The sequence below is a fragment of the Pelodiscus sinensis genome, chromosome 9 (assembly GCF_052426305.1).
Source record: "Pelodiscus sinensis isolate ZL-2025 chromosome 9, ASM5242630v1, whole genome shotgun sequence".
NCBI lineage: Eukaryota > Metazoa > Chordata > Testudines > Trionychidae > Pelodiscus > Pelodiscus sinensis.
In genome coordinates, this window is record NC_143060.1 from 49,057,820 (window position 1) to 49,074,212 (window position 16,393).

General features: G+C 50.6%; 2 protein-coding genes across 4 annotated transcripts in view; both read left to right on the top strand.

Annotated features, from left to right (window-relative positions):
- The window catches only part of LOC102457151 (complement factor H-related protein 1-like), a 71,513-nt gene that overhangs the window by 26,693 nt on the left and 28,427 nt on the right, over positions 1–16,393 (top strand). The window contains exons 9-10 of one of the 3 annotated variants that reach the window (XM_075936708.2): positions 8,316–8,492; positions 12,201–12,739. The exons of 1 other annotated variant lie outside the window; for it this stretch is intronic. In XM_075936708.2, coding sequence (XP_075792823.2) covers positions 8,316–8,492; positions 12,201–12,733 — 710 coding nt within the window. In that variant the 3' untranslated portion in view covers positions 12,734–12,739. Of the gene's footprint in view, positions 1–8,315; positions 8,493–12,200; positions 12,740–16,393 lie in introns of those variants that run through there. One more of the 3 variants, XM_075936706.2, reaches the window with a different exon arrangement.
- Positions 1,369–4,950, top strand: LOC142830603 (uncharacterized). The gene is made up of 2 exons (XM_075936722.2): positions 1,369–4,407; positions 4,661–4,950. Exons 1-2 carry the CDS (start codon positions 3,898–3,900, stop codon positions 4,754–4,756), a joined length of 606 nt encoding a protein of 201 aa, XP_075792837.2. The 5' UTR covers positions 1,369–3,897; the 3' UTR covers positions 4,757–4,950.

The following is a 16,393-nucleotide window of genomic DNA, read 5'->3' on the forward strand; positions in this document are numbered from 1 at the left end:
AATCTAGACAAACCCTTAGTCTGAAGTGTGCAGACACTCACAGAGACAGACCTCCTGTTTCTTTCCAGGACACAAGACTCAAATCATTGCCTTAAAAAGGTGATTTTATTAACAAAACACCAAGATAGCCTTGATGAAGCATGCTTAGTTGCTAGGTGTTACAGAGCAAATGAGTAAAACAAATTAAAACGCAGTGTACGTTCTTAGTGAATAGGGGAGGGAAGACATAGATTCACACAGAGAAGTTTAACCAAACAACCAAACAGAGAAAAATACCCTGACTGTGATTAAATACACCTTTAACCTCTACTCACGATCCATGCTGATCTGTACTTCAAGGCCCAATTCACTCCCATGTCCAATATTTTTTATAGGCATAGTAATTCTGATCACTGCATCTGCTCCCTCCAACCCTTAACTTAGAATTCTTTTTCAAAGAGAGCAGCCACGGTATCTAAATACAATTCAGATTTCAGCACTTTATCCCCATGGGTTCTTCTGCCAAAAGCCTTGCTAGCTACTTGAGTTTAACCCTTTAGTCACTGGGTGCTGGCCAGAACTCCTCCCATCCATCACAAACTTGTATAAGACATTTTTAACTTGTTCTTTCCCTATCTGATCCTATCCCATTTTCAGTGGCATTCACTGTATTAGGTATTCAGTCACCAGCAACTTTGTTGGAAACTGAAAGAAAGTCATTAGGCACCTCTGCCAGTTTCACATTTTCTGTTGTTTTTCCTTGTTCTTTGAGTACTGGCTCTACACTGTCTTGCTATTCCTATTGCTTCTAATGTATTTGTAGAATGTTTTTTTGTTACCCTTCAGGTCTGTGGCTAGATTGAGCTTCTTTTGTGCCTTTGCATTTCTAATTCTGTCTTTTTGTGTGTTGTTTGTTTATATTTTTCCTGCATATTGTGACCTAGTTTCCACTTTTTATAGGAATCCTTTTTGATTTCTAGATCATTCAAGATCTCTGGTTAAGCCAGGTTGGTCTCTTGCCATACTTCCTATCTTTGGGTATGTCTACACTACAAAGTTAGTTCGAACTAACGGACGTTAGTTCCAACTAACTTTAATAGGTGCTACACTAGCGCTCCGCTAGTTCGAATTTGAATCGAACTAGCGGAGCGCTTAGTTCGAACTAGGTAAACCTCATTTTACGAGGACTAACGCCTAGTTCGAACTAGCTAGTTCGAACTAAGGGCTGTGTAGCCCTTTAGTTCGAACTAGTGGGAGGCTAGCCCTCCCCAGGTTTCCCTGGTGGCCACTCTGGCCAACACAAGGGAAACTCTATGCCCCCCTCCCAGCCCCGGACCCCTTAAAGGGGCACGGGCTGGCTACGGTGCCCGTGCCAGGTGCAAGCCTGCCAGCACCCAGCTAGCAGACCCTGCACCTGGCACGGCACAGAGCCACCCACCCGATGCCCCCCAGCCCACCCCCTCTTGCCGGGACCAGGCTGGCGGCTCCCGGGAGCTTGCCCGGGACCGCAAGAGGCGGGCACCTTCCTGGGCTAGTGCGGACATCGTGGACCTCGTCCACGATCTCCGCACTAGGCACAGGAAAGTGGCCGTCTAGGACAGGAGAGCTGCCAGCCTGGCCACCCAGGACCAGGTGTGCATGAAAATCAAGGGGGTCCACTGAGACCCCCGACCCTGAGCCCTGAGCTTACAATGGCCGTACTGGGTCAGACCAAAGGTCCATCTAGCCCAGTAGCCTGTCTGCCAACAGCGGCCAACCCTAGGGACCCTGGAGGGGATGGACCGAAGACAATGACGAAGCCATTTGTCTCGTGCCATCCCTCTCCAGCCTTCCACAAACTTTGGGCAGGGACACCACTCCTACCCTCTGGCTAATAGGACTCCATGGACCCAACCTCCATGACTTGATCTCACTTCCCTTTAAACTCTGTTCTAGTTGTAGCCTTCACAGCCTCCTGCAGCAAGGAGTTCCACAGGTTAACTATTTGCTTTGTCAAGAAGAACAACTTTCTCTTACTAGTTTGAAGCCTGCTACCCATTCCTTTCCTTTGGTGTCCTCTAGTCCTTCTTTATGGGAACTCAGGAAGAACTTTTCTGAATGCACCCTCTCCACCCAACCCCTGCTTTTAGAGACCTCTATCCTGTCCCCCCTCCGTCTCCTCTTTTCTAAGCTGAACAGTCCCAGTCTCTGTAGCCTTTCTTCATCTGGGACCTGTTCCCAACCCCTGATCATGTTAGTTGCCCTCCCCTCTCCCAGCCTTTTTCTTCCCCTCTCCCACCTCCTTTTCCCAGTCTCCCCCAGTTTTTTTTCAATAAAGACAGAGTCAATGTTGGAAGAAACGTTATCTTTATTTTGTACATCAATAAGAAGGGGGGCTAAGGAAGGGTAAGTGGAAGGAGGTGAGGGAGGAATGGGGTACGAGCCCCCGATGGGGAGGACTGGGCTGGCTCTGCGGGCTTCTGGGGGTGGAAGCTCTCCTGCAGCCCCCCAATTACTCCCTCTCCCCAGATGGCAGCCTGCGGCAAGTGCAGCCGGGCTGATGGCTGAGTGGTGTGATGTGCCCAGTGTGGGCACTCAGGGCACTCCAAGCCAGAACGTCTTTGCAAGCGGGGCACCCCTTAGAACTGTGTGTCCGGGGTGGGGGTCGGGACCCTTTAAGCGCAGCCCTCTGCTAGCCTGAGACAGCATCTCCATGCTCTAAGTCCTCCTTTTATGCCCTGCCGGCACTGCTTCCGGCCAGCCTTAAGCCCTGTTCAGAGTCCACTCAATGTGGACTTACTAGTTCGAACTAGCAAAACGCTAGTTCGAACTAGTTTTTAGTTCTAGATGCGTTAGTTCGAACTAGCTTAGTTCGAATTAACTAATTCGAACTAAGTTAGTTCGAACTAGCGCTGTAGTGTAGACATACCCTTTTTTATGCAGCAGAGTGATGTGCTCTTGTGCCCTTAATAATGTCCCTTTGAAAAATTACATTTATCTTCATATGTTTTTCCTCTTAGAGTTGCTTTCCATGGGATCTTACTTATCAATTCACTGAGTTTGCTAAAGTCTGCATTTTTTAAATCCACTGTCCTTATTTTCCTGTTCTCGCTTTTACTATTTCTTAGAATCGTGAACTCCACCATTTCATGATCACTTTCATCTAAGCTGTCTTCCTCTTTCAAATTCTCAACCATTCCTCCCCATTTTTTACAATCAAATCTAGAACAGTCTCTGCCTTAATAATTTTCTCCACCTTCTCTAATAAAAGATATCTCCAATCTAGTTAGATAATCTTTGCCCTGCTGTGTTATTTTTCTCAACAGGTGTCTGGGTCATCGAAGTCCTCCATCACCCCCAAACTTCTACTTTGGATGATATGGTTAGGTTTTTAAAAAACACTACTTCTGCCTGGGTAAATGGTCTGTAGTAGACCCCTATTATAACATCACCCTTGTTTTTACCCTCTTATTCTTACTTAGAAATTTTCATAAAGTCTGTCTCCTACTTCCATCTCAACATCAGTGCAAGAGTATACATTTTTAAACCAACAAGCCAACATGTCCTCCCTTTTTTCGCTATTTGTAGCCTTCTCACTGGGGGTACGTCTACACTACAGCGCTAATTCGAACTAACTTAGTTCGAATTAGTTAATTCGAACTAACGCATCTAGAACTAAAAACTAGTTCAAATTAGCATTTTGCTAATTCGAACTAGCGCGTCCACACTGATTGGACGCAGGGGCGCATTTAAGGGCGGCTGAAACCAGTTCTGGCAGGGCATCAGGTTAGTAGTTGCTTTGTGTGGCTGCTGTCTGAGGCTATCTGAGGCTCGTGCTTAAAGGAACCCCCACGGAGAGCCGGTTCTCAGCTTTTCCTGCTTGCTTGCCAACCTCGCCGAGGGGCAGCAAAGGGTTGGTCTCTGTGCCCGTCTGTATCAATGCTTCCCTTCGGGGACACCGCCGCAGGTGGCAACATGGAGCCAGAGCTCGCCCTGCACCTTCTGGTGCACTTTCTGGACTGGCTGCTGCAAGCCTGCCAGCAATGGCTCGAGGCTGCCTTGCACCACCTGGTGCACGTCAGCCCCCTGCCTCTCCACCTGGCCACCCTGGGGGCCGTGGAGGAGTCGCGGCGGTGCCCCAGCACATGCGTGCCCCGCCGCATCTGGAGTCTGGACACCAGCAACGACTGGTGGGACCGCATCGTCCTGGAGCGCTGGGAAGACCGACAGTGGACCCAGAACTTCAGGATGAGGAGGGACACCTTCCTGGAGCTCTGCGAGTGGCTCGCCCCTGCCCTGCGCAGAAGGGACACTCGCATGAGGCCTGCCATCCCCCTCCAGAATCGGGTGGCCATCGCCCTCTGGAAGCTCTCCACGCCGGACAGCTACCGATCCGTCGGGAACCAGTTCGGTGTGGGGAGATCCACCGTCAGAGCGGTGCTCATGCAGGTATGGCACTCGTCGGCCACTGCGCCGGGGGAGGAGGGCTGCAAGGAGGGGATGGGCCACCACAGGGACAAAGGGGGGGGCGGGAGGAGGCGAAAGCGCCCCGCACCGGAGGGGTCGGTCTGTCCCGGCCGTACTAGACGCCGCCAGGGGGGTTTGCTTCTGGGAGTGGGGCGCGGGGCACTGCCAGGGCACGAACGCTCCCAGCCACCCAGGCGCCCCACTGATTGGCGCTTTGCTGTGTCTCTCTCTGCAGATGGTCAAGGCCATCAACCGGGTGCTGCTCCGCAGGGTGGTCCACCTCGCCGACCCGGACGCTGTCATCCGGGGTATGTCTACACTACCCTCCTAGTTCGAACTAGGAGGGTAATGTATGCATACCGCACTTGCTCCTGAAGCCCGGGATTTGAATTTCCCGGGCTTCATTAGCATAAGCGGGGAGCCGCCATTTTTAAATCCCCGCTGCTTCGAACCCAGTGTAGCGCGGCTACACGGGGCTCGAACTAGGTAGTTCGGACTAGGGTGCCTATTCCGAACTACCGGTACACCTCGTTTCACGAGGAGTAAAGGTAGTTCGGAATAGGACCCTAGTCCGAACTACCTAGTTCGAGCCCCGTGTAGCCGCGCTACACGGGGTTCGAAGCAGCGGGGATTTAAAAATGGCGGCTCCCCGCTTATGCTAATGAAGCCCGGGAAATTCAAATCCCGGGCTTCATTAGCAAGTGCGGTATGCATACATTACCCCGCTAGTTCGAACTAGCGGGGTAGTGTAGACATACCCACAGGGATTCAGCGCCCTCGGCTTCCCCAACTGCAGGGGGGCCATCGACGGGACGCACATCCCCATCTGTGCCCCGGAACACCGGGCGTCCCGTTATGTGAACCGCAAGGGGTACTTCTCCATCCTCCTGCAGGCCATGTGTGACCACCGGGGACAGTTCACGGACATTAATGTGGGCTGGTCCGGCAAAGCACACGACGCCCGGGTGCACCACAACTCCTCTGTGTGCCAGCGGCTGCAGGCCGGGACCTTCTTCCCCGACCGCCACATCAGGGTCGGGGACGTGGACATGCCCCTGTGCCTGGTGGGGGATGCCGCCTACCCACTGCAGCCGTGGCTGATAAAGCCCTACACGGGGCACCTCAATCCCTCCCGCCAGGCCTTCAATGCCAGGCTGACCAGGGCCTGCATCATGGTGGAAGGGGCCTTCGGGCAACTGAAAGCCCGCTCTTGATGCCTCCTCACCCGTCTGGACCTGGCCGAGCACAACATCCCTCCCGTGGTGGCAGCATGTTGTGTGCTCCACAATTTATGTGAGCGAAATGGGGAGGCTTTCCTGCCAGCCTGGATGGTTGAGGCTGACCGCATGGCTGGACACTACGGTTAGCCCCGCACCGACGCCGTCCGGGAAGCCCAGCGGGGGGCCGTCCGGATCCGGGAAGCCCTGCGGGAGAGCTTCCTGGTGGAGGAGGAGGACTGACCTCTTCCTGCATGCCCCACTGGGGCCTTCTTCCACCCTACCCCCTTCCCCTTTCCCCTCCCTACCTACTGTCAAATAAAGACACCTGTTTTTCAAACAAAAACGTCTGTTTATTTTACATAACTGGGGTGGGGGGAGGGAGGGAGGAAGGACGGTGGAAGAGGGGAGGGGGAAACCTGGGACGAGGGTGCTGGAAGGGGAGGGAAGGGAGGAAGGGAAAGGAAAGCTAAGGGGTGGGGGTCCGGCTGCCTCTCCTGTCTCACAACGCTGCAGGTCCGGGGGCGTTGGTGGGGAATGGTTGTGGGGGGGGGGGGCAGGAGGGACGGGGGTGTGGAGGAAGCAGGAGCAGGAGCAGGAGGAGGAGCAGGGGGAACAGGGGGAGGGGGAGCAGGGGGAGCAGGAGGAATTGGGAAGCGGTTGAGCAGGCTCTGGAGGTGGCCTCTGAGGGCACGGCCCTGCTCCTCCAGTGCCTCCAAGCTCCTCCAGCGCAGCCTCAGGTCCTCCTGGACCCAGTGGTCCTGGAGACAGAGCTATTGCTCCAGGAACTGGAGGTGCCGCCTCTGGTACTCCTCTTGGTTCCTGGCTCTCCTGCTTGCCCGGGCACGGGCAGCTGCTGCAGGCAGGGTGGTGCGCCGTGCAGGCCCAGGTGCTGCGGCTGTGGTGAAACCAGAACAGCGGTCAATTACCCCAGGGGCCCAGGTGTGTGAAACCCAGCTCCCCTCTGCAAGGCCAGGGCCCCTGCAGGATCCCCAGCTGCTGCTCCATGGTGGGCAAGGCCCAGACGCACAGTCCCAGGGCTCCCTCTCGCCCCAGCCCCCCGTACACATAGGGGAGCACGATGGTACTCACAGGTTGACGCCTCCCTGGCCTCGGACGACACAGGTGAGCGGCTCTGTGGGGTGCCTCGGGGGTCCCAGGTCCTGGGCAGACTGCTGGCAGGCTCCTGGCTCTTGGAGCCCTCCTCCTCCTCCTCCGTCTCCTGGAGCGGTCCCTCTGCCCCGGGGTCTATCACGTCCCAGGGGGCAGGGACGGCATGAGCCCCCAGGAGGCGGTCCAGAGCCTGGAAGTGGGGGCACGCCTCCGGGTCGGCCCCTGGCAGGCAGGCCCAGGAGTAGGACTGCTGCAGGTCCTTGATTTTTCAGCGCACCTGCTCCCAGCTGCGCTGGTGGCCCCTGGCGGCCAGGCTGGCAGCCATGCGGCCGTAGACTGCCGCGTTCCTGTGGCTAGTGCGGAGATCGTGGACATTGGAGGCTTCCCCCCAAACTTCGATGAGGTCCACGATCTCCGCACTAAACCACGCGGGTGCCCGCCTCTTGCGGCCCTGGGCAGGGTCCTGGGAGCCGCCAGGCTGGTCCCGGGAAGAGGGGGAGGGCTGGGGGGCATCGGGTGGCTGGCTCATGGGTGTCAGCTGCTGGGTGTGCTGGCATGGGTGCTGGCAGCCTTGCAACTGGCACAAACTGTGTAGCCAGCCCGTGGCCCTTTAAGGGCTCCGGGGCCGGGAGGGGGGCAGTAGAGTTTGCCTGGTGTTGGCCAGAGTGGCCACCAGGGCAAGCTGGGAAGGGCTAGCCTCCCACTAGTTCGAATTAAGGGTCTACACAGCCCTTAATTCGAACTAGTAAGTTCGAACTAGGCTTAATCCTCGTGGAATGATGTTTACCTAGTTCGAACTAAGCGCTCCGTTAGTTCGAATTAAATTCAAACTAATGGAGTGCTAGTGTAGTGCCTATGAAAGTTAGTTCGAACTAACGTCCATTAGTTCGAACTAACTTTGTAGTGTAGACATACCCTAAGTTAGCCAGTCTGTATCCAAATATGCTCTTCCCCTTCCTTGATAGGTGACCCCCATCTCTGTTTACTGCTTATTCTTCCTGGATCAAGATCCTGTGGTCAAGGAAGCCAAAACTCTCCTTTTGATATGAACTTTGCAGCCAGTATTACCAGGATGCATCTGTCTCTTCTTCCACTCCAACCATTGACTGAAAAGATAGAAGAGAACACCACCGATTCTCCCAACCCCTTCACTCTTTCTCCCAGAGCCCTCTTGTCACTTCTGATCTTCTGAGGGTCATGCCTCACAATAGTTTTAGTGCCCACAATGGTTAGTAGCATGGGGGTAGTAATCAGAGGTTCAGATATTCCTTGACAATCCCTCTTTAATGTCTCATATAGCACTTGGAATGCCATATCAGGATGTCAGATGAGTGATCCCATCCCCCTCAAAAAAAGTCCCCAATCACCACTCCCCTATGTTTCCTCCTGGGAGTTGTGGCTGCAGACCTCCCAGTCTTGGGGGGACCAGGCTTTTCCTCCTCCACCTTAGCAGGTGATTCCTCAACTGTGATTAGTTTATTTTTGTTTTCTTTTTTTCTTTGTTAAATGTTTGACTTTCATTTGCTCCCTGAACTCACATCTTTTCTTCCCTTTTTTTAGAAATATGTGATACTAATTATTTAGCAAATGGCCATTTTCTACTTCGTTATTGGAGATATAAAGAAGATGATGAAATTTCATATGAATGTTGGCGTGATTATAGACCTGAAAATCCAGAAGCCAAAGCTGTATGTACAAAGAATAACTGGATGCCTCCTCCAAGATGTATCTATAAAAGTAAGCAATATTTATCTTCTATTGAGGGGCTGGTTAAAAAACTGTAGACATGCCTAATATACATTCAAAAATACTAGTTCTATCAGGTGACTTGACATGCCAATGCCATGACTGTATTTCTGTAACTCTCAAACTTCTTCACCCAGCTGTTTCCCGCTATCTGCCACCCCCCATTTGCTGTGTTATTTCTAAAAGTTAGATTGTGAAGACCTTGGAATATGTATGAGGCATGTCGTTGTCTTCTGTGACAAGATGAGCATGTTTCTGGGGTTTAAGAAAATAATATCCTGGAGGGAATTCCAAAATGTGAATGCCTCTCATGGATAATATCCTGTTGGTTACATCCTGTCATTCAAACTGAGGGGATCCAGTATGTATGTTGTATTGATCACAACTGTGGAAGTACTGCAGTGGGAAAAAGGCTGTCCCTGAAGAAGGCAGATTAAGTGATAATGATATTTCATCACTGTCTTTCTCACTGATGAGCCCCTTATGATTTGTCAGGTGCATAAACTATGAAGCTGCTTCCCATCATCAGCACAGAATAAAAAGGCAGAACTTTTCTCACAAAATAAGAGCCAGCAGTGTTGGAACCAAAATAACCATTTTCAGCCCAACCATTCTTGAGATTAGCTTTGGCAAGTCAGTATCAGGAATGATCTGAGAGACAAGAAACACTGGCATGCACGCTGATGATTTCTTGTGTTCCTCTCCCACTTTCAAAAGTCTGAAGGAATGGGTTGTTCAAAAACTTTTAAAATAGTGATGCTCCATTTCATTTCAGATGTACCTCTTCTATAGTCAGCTGATTCTTACAAAAAAAACCACCTGAAGAATTAACAGTATTTATCTTCAGGTAATGTCATTCTCTATTTTAGAAACGTGAAAAAGCTTAGATAGACTATGGTTATTACACCCAAAATAAGGACAGATTTGATTTAAATGAAGAAGATACAGACAGGTGTCTGGCTGGTTACACGACACCTGAAGGAAATGAGGAGGGGAATATACAATGCCGCAAAGAAGGATGGACTCCTCTCCCCAAGTGCATTAGTGAGTAAAGCACCAGAGCACAAAATCTTAAGAACTTTCTGGGGATTATTATTACTTTACATACAGGTGATCACATGATTCCAGAACAAAATGAAAAGGGGGCTATACAGTGCCTCAAAGAAGGATGGACTCCTCTCCCCAAGTGCATTAGTGAGGAAAGCATCAGAGCACAAAATCTTCCAGATTTTTCTGGTGATTATTCTTGCTTTAGGTTTCTTAGTTACTATCCTCTGGTTTTAAGGATCTATCACTCTGGGGTATTTCACAACAGAATAGTCTACAAAATTGGCACAATAAATAAATAAACCTTCCTTTGGAGGAGTGCCTTTTTATTAAGCGGTATCCCATATTTCTAGTCAAGAGTACTGTGCACTTAGGGTGCAATATAAATGTTATGCTTAAACAAAGCACACAAGATCTTTTATAGGGGAGAAGGCAGTACACCACATTTATTGAGAATACAGCAGTAGCATATGCTTTTCAGTCACTCACACACAGGCACCATACACACACAGTCCTGCCAGACGATGTTATAGTTACCAGTCCAGAGCCTGGATCAATCTAGTGGCCAGCTAGGTCGATCACAGAGTGGGAGCAGGGCCTTTGTCGGTCACAATCCGATGCTCTCCTGGAGTTGGTGGCAAGATGAACCCAAAGACCCATAGCAAGGCACCTTGCTTTTATAATCCTCTTTCCTTGTTCTCTGAAAAGCTCATTCTATAAACAATTGTCCTTTAGGGATTCTACCTTCACTGTAGAGCTATCAATCTGTCAATCCTTGACCTTGGATACACAGTGATGGTTCTTCTGATGCCAGTCAGTCTGTCTTCACCCGTATCACCCCTCCTTCCTTGGCCATCTGGCTCTGAGGATGACCTTCACACCTTTATCTTGACACATACATAACACTTTCACCCATAAACAATCTTTACAAGGACCTTCAAAGAAAAGCATAAACAACAGCATCTCATTTTGAGCAAAGAAAAAGACATTGTAAATCAAACAATTAAAACTCCAGCTTTCAGCATTCCTCTAATCTCATTAACATAGACACAATACCAAAACTCTGTCTCTTGACTTACTAAACTCACTAAACTTTAAAACAAAGACATGTACATTTAACTAAAGAGCTTAATTAATAAAATGTTAAACGTTAAATATGTTACCTTACATTACTACATTATTAAACCTAAATTACAAATATAAAAAGATATAACACTCTCTCACTCTAACATAAATGTCAGGAAGGATTTAGAAGTATGGTGTTGAGATATGTGACGTGTGAAGCAGATGGAAATGGTCACAATGACCAGTTTGCAATGGTAGGAGTTTGCATTTTATTTCCAAGTAAGAACATGTTCACATTGGTGAGCTGGGAACACACAATCTTAGAAATGTAGGGCTGGCGATGAACTTGAGATCATGTAGTCCATCTCCCTACATTAAAGCAGAATTAAGTATCTTAGAAAATCCCTGAAAGTTAAGTTCTTCTGAAAACCTCCAATGATGGGGATTCCATAACCTTCCAAAGTATGGGGACTTAACTATCTATGTCTACACTGCAAAGTTAATTCGAACTAACAGTCGTTAGTTCGAATTAACTTTCATAGGTGCTACACATGCAAACTGGTAGTTCGAATTTAAATTGAACTAGCGGAGCGCTTAATTCGAACTAGGTAAACCTCATTCTACAAGGACTAACGCCTAGTTCGAATTAAGTAGTCAAAATTAAGGGCTGTGTAGCGACTTAATTCAAACTAGGTGGAGGCTAGCCCTCCCCAGCTAGCCCTGGTGGCCATTCTGGGCCAAGCCAGTAAAACTCTTCTGCCCCCCTCCCGGCCCCGGAGCTCTTAAAGGGCCACGGTCTGGCTACAGTGCCCGTGCCAGGTGCAAGCCTGCCAACACCAGCCAGCAGACTCTGCACCTGGCACAAGATGAGCCAGCCCCCCGCTGCCACCCAGCCCTCCGCCTCTTCCCGGGACCAGGCTGGTGTGGAGATCATGGACCTCATTGAGGTTTGGGGGGAAGCCTCCAAAGTCCACGATCTCCACACTAGCCACAGGAAGGCGGCCATCTATAGCCACATGGCTACCAGCCTGGCCACCAGAGGCCACATGTGGACCCGGGAGCAGGTCCGCAGCAAGGTCAAGGACCTGTGGCAGTCCTACTCCAGAGCCTCCCAGCCAGGGGCCGACCCGGAGGCCTGCCCCCACTTTGAGGCCCTGGACCACATCCTGGAGGCTCATGCCGTCCATTCCCCCCCGGGTGGTGATTGACCCCGGGCCAGAGGGCCCCATCCCTGACACCAAGGAGGAGGAGGAAGATGCCGAGAGCCGGGAGCCTGCAGGGAGCCTGCCCAGGAACCAGGATCCCCAAGGCACCCCACAGAGCACATTGGCTGTGTCGTCTGAGGCTGAGGAGGACTCCACATGTGAGTGCCATCATGCTCCCCTTATGTGTATGGGGGGTGGGGGTGGGAGGAGAGGGAGCCCAGGGTCCATGCGTCTGTGCCTTGCCCACCATGGAGCAGCAGCTGGATGTCATGCGGGGGCCCTGGCCCATTCCCCACACGCTGACCTCGCCTTGAAGAGTGGGGCTGGGTTTCACCAACTGTGTCCCCAGGGAGAACTGACCACTGCTCTTGTTTCACCACAGCTGCAGCACCTGGGAGTGCAGGGTGCACCACCCCATCTGGAACAGCCACCCGCACCCGGGCCAGCAGGCGCACTCGCAACCTCAAGGACTACCAGTGGCAACATCTGCAGCTTCTGGAGCACAAGCTCCGCACTCAGAACCTCTGGGTCCAGGAGGACCTGTGGCTGTGGCAGCGGAACTTGAAGGCACTGGAGGTGCAGGGCCATGCCCTCAGAGGCCACCTCCAGACTCTGGTGGACAGGTTCCTGCCTTCTCCTGCTCCGGCCCCTGTGGCTGCCCCAGCTCTCGCTCCTCCTCACACCTCTGCTCCCCCTCCTGCTTCCTCTGCACCCCTCCTGCCCCACCCTCTACACCCACTCCCCCCCACCACTCCCACACCTGCAGTGCTGCAAGAAAGGAGAGCCAAGAGAACCCCCAACCCTGAGCTTTCCCTTCCCTTCCTCGCCTGCCTCCCCCTTCTAGGTCCCTCCTCCCAGGTTTCCCCCTTCCTTCTTCCACCGACATTCCTCCCTCCCCCCACCCCAGTTATGTAAAATAAAAAGAGATTGTTGTTTTCAAAACAGGTGTCTTTATTTAACATTAGGAAGGCGGGTTAGGGATGGGAAAGGGGAAGGAGGGGAGGGTGGAAGAAGGCCCCAATGGAGCATGCAGGGAGAGTTCAGTCCTCCTCCTCCACCTGGAAACTCTCCCGCAGGGCTTCCCGGATCTGGACAACCCCCCGCTGGGCCTCCCAGATGGTGGCGGTGCGGGGCTGAGCATAGTGGTCAGCCATGCGCTCAGCCTCAGCCATCCAGGCTGGCAGGAAAGCCTCCCCATTTCGCTCACACAAATTGTGCAGCACACAACATGCTGCCACCACGGGAGGCATATTGTGCTTGGCGAGGTCGAGGCGGGTGAGGAGGCATCTAATCCATGCTTTCAATCATCTGAAGGCCCCCTTGTCATGATTATGAGGGTTAGCCAGCAGCCTGGGGATTAAGGGGTTAACTACACCTAGCCAGGTGGAGTGACCAATAGGAATGTAGGTGGGATTTTTCAAACTGGGACAAAGGAATTTGGGTTTTTTTTCTTTCTCCCTTTTGTCTCTCTGGGAAAGTTCTCTGCAGCTACAGAGAGGGACAAGCATGTCTCTCTCTCTCCAAGACACCATTCTTCATTTTCTGTAAGTAGGGTAAAGCTTAGGTAGTTTCGTTAGGTTTTATTGTTTTATGGATTGGGTATGGGATCTGAGATCTGGCACTGTTTAAAAGATGTTTTGGCTTTTCTTTGTAACTAAGTTCTAGGCCCATGGAGTTTCTCCATGAGTATATTTTGTTACCTCCCTATCTAGTCATTATGTTTGCAACAGGAATATTGTTGTAATAATAAAAGTTCTTTCTTTTCTTTTTATTAACCTGGCAGTGGTTAATTGTGTGCCTTGTTTTTTATTTTAGGGGTAAGATTTCCCAAATGATCTTTCCCCTGATTTCTTTATCAACATTTGGGTGGTGGTAGCGGAAGTTTTAGTCCCAAGATCTAGGTTTTTAAGATTTTGGGGGGAGTTTGATACGAAAGCCTGGTAGATAAGGCTTTGGGGTACACTTGCTGGCCCCCACTTCTGCATTTATCATGCCAGAGTGGGGAAGGAGCCATGACATGGTGGCATAGCGGTGGAATTATTTTGAGAACCCAGGATTTTTAAAAGGGCACAAGTTTTCTTTTGAGTTGCAAGCTTTGCAGTTTTCCTTTTGTTTTTTCTTTTGTTTCTGGGCTGCCTCAGGGAGGGGCAGACCTTTAGCCAGACACAGACCTACCCAAACAGTTTGTTTTTTTGTTAGCTTTCGGGACAACTGGATAGCTAGACTAGACTAGGGCAGGGAAGGAACCCAGTACATGCTCTTGTGATCAGGCTGATACCTTAATCCAGCCTCAGGACATGTATGAGGTTTGTGAAGGGAGTGAGTGTGAATCTGGGAAGTTGTCTGTGGCTAGTCAGGCCTATGGGGAGCCAGGTAAAAGTTTTCCTCAATGTTTGCCTGAAAGAGATAGTTGTGTGTCTGTGAGTGAGGCCTCTACATGTCTGCCTGGAGCCTCAGAGGAGAGGCTGGAGTCAGATTTTTGGGCAGATTTTTGTGCCCTCCCGGCCCTGTTTCGGGAAAGTGTCCCTCGGGTGCAGTCTGGAGTGGCTGGCCAGAGTGAAAGTTTAGTTGGGGAAAAAGATCATATTCTGGAGGGTGTTCAGTGGGAGCAACCTCTGTGTGTGGAGCCTGGCAGTTTGACTGCTGAGGAGGGAAGTATGCATGTGAGGGAAGGGTTTCTTCCCAGTCGTTTGGCTGAGGAGAGTTCTGTGGGCCCAGATTTAGCTCTGGGGACAGCTGAAGCCCAGAAGGAGGAGGGGGAGGTCTCAGATCTTCCCCCAGAGGAGTCTGTGTGTTTTCCTGAAGGGGGGCTGTGTGAAGACCTGCCTGTTCAGGGGAAAGAGGGATCATGGGAGGAGTTGGTGGTGGCTCAGCAGGGTGAGGCTGCTGTAGAGCCAGGGGAAGATGAGCTTTCGCTTGCAGGAAGTCATCAGGAAGAGGATCCTTATGGTGAGGTGGGCCAGCAGGTTGCTGTGCCTGAGGGGGGTAAAAGTGACTTAAGGTTAGAAAGGTCCAGTGGGGACAAGGGTAAGGAAGTTGCAGGGGGACTGGAGGTTGTTTCAGATGGAGTGAGGATAGCCAGGGAGATGAACCAGCCCTCTGGTGACCAAGTGATTGTGTTGGACCAGCTTGTGGGAAAGTGTGTGTGGCTGAGACATGAATGTTTCCAGTTGGATTCTGTGAAGGGACCAGAGATCCATAAGTCTATCAGGCCAGTTCACCTAGGTCCTGTCGCTGTGAAGCAGTGGCCCACTTGGAAAACTAGATTGAAAGCAGGGTGCCAGGGTACTGTCTGGACAAATTGCTTCATGACTAGCCATGGAGAGAAAGAAAATCCCATGGCCATTGTGAGTGGGGGAGGCACACCCAGCCAAGCCTTTGTCTTTGGAAGAGGGAGTTTTGAACTTAACCCCACAGGGCAAGGGGGAGGAGCAAGACTTGCATTCACCAAGGAAGGCTGCAATTTTTTAAATCTAAAAGGTCAGAATTGTCAATGTACACCTAGGATGCATTTGTTCCTGCTACTTATGTTAACTTCCATGACCACTGTACTGCTGTTACTAAGAATTGTAACAATGTTCAATGTGCATGATTGTGTACCAAAACCCTGGAAATTGTTAAGAAATGTACCCAAGGACACACTGTATGTTCAAAAGCCTTGTGACCCTGGTATTTCACTGTTAATACTTGTAATTAGTTTCCTGATTTGTCATAGCCAAATTAGCCCCCATCATACTGTACATATAGTTGGGGTTATTTTTCCCAATGTACATTACTTTACACTTATCCACATTAAATTTCATTTGCCATTTTGTTGCCCAATCACTCAGTTTGGTGAGATCTTCTTGGAGTCCCTCACAGTCTGCTTCTGTCTTGACTATCCTATACAGTTTATCATCTGCAAACTTTACTACCTCACTGCTTACCCCTTTCTCCAGATCATTTATGAATAAGTTGAAAAGGATTGGTCCCAGGAGTGACCCTTGGGGGACACCACTAGTTACCCCTCTCCAATTTGAAAATTTACCATTTATTCCTACCCTTTGTTTCCTATCTTTTAACCAGTTCTCAATCCAAGAAAGGACCTTCCCTCTTATCCCATGGCCATGTAATTTACACAAGAGCCTTTGGTGAGGGACTTTGTCAAAAGCTTTCTGAAAATCTAAATATACTACATCTACTGGATCCCCCTTATCCGCATGTTTGTTAACCCCTTCAAAGAACTCTAAGGGCATGTCTACACTACCCCCCTAGTTCGAACTAGAGGGGGTAATGTAGTCATCCGCAGTTGCAAATGAAGCCCGGGATTTGAATTTCCCGGGCTTCATTTGCATAAAGCTGGCCGGCGCCATTTTTAAATGCTGGCTAGGTCAGACCCTGTGCCGCGCGGCTACACGTGGCTCGGACTAGCTAGTTCCACGAGGCGTACAGCTAGTTCGGATAGGAAGCTTAATCCAAACTAGCTAGTCTGTGCCGTGTGTAGCCGCACGGCACAGGGTTCGACCTAGCTGGCATTTAAAAATGGCGTCGGCCGGCTTTCTGCAAATGAAGCCCGGGAAATTTAAATCCCGGGCT

Excerpts from the sequence above, each read along its gene's own strand:
- LOC142830603 (XM_075936722.2), top strand. The coding sequence starts at position 3,898 with ATGCTTCCCTTCGGGGACACCGCCGCAGGTGGCAACATGGAGCCAGAG. Across the intron at positions 4,408-4,660 it reads TCAGAGCGGTGCTCATGCAG|ATGGTCAAGGCCATCAACCG; the intron begins GTATGGCACTCG and ends CTCTCTCTGCAG.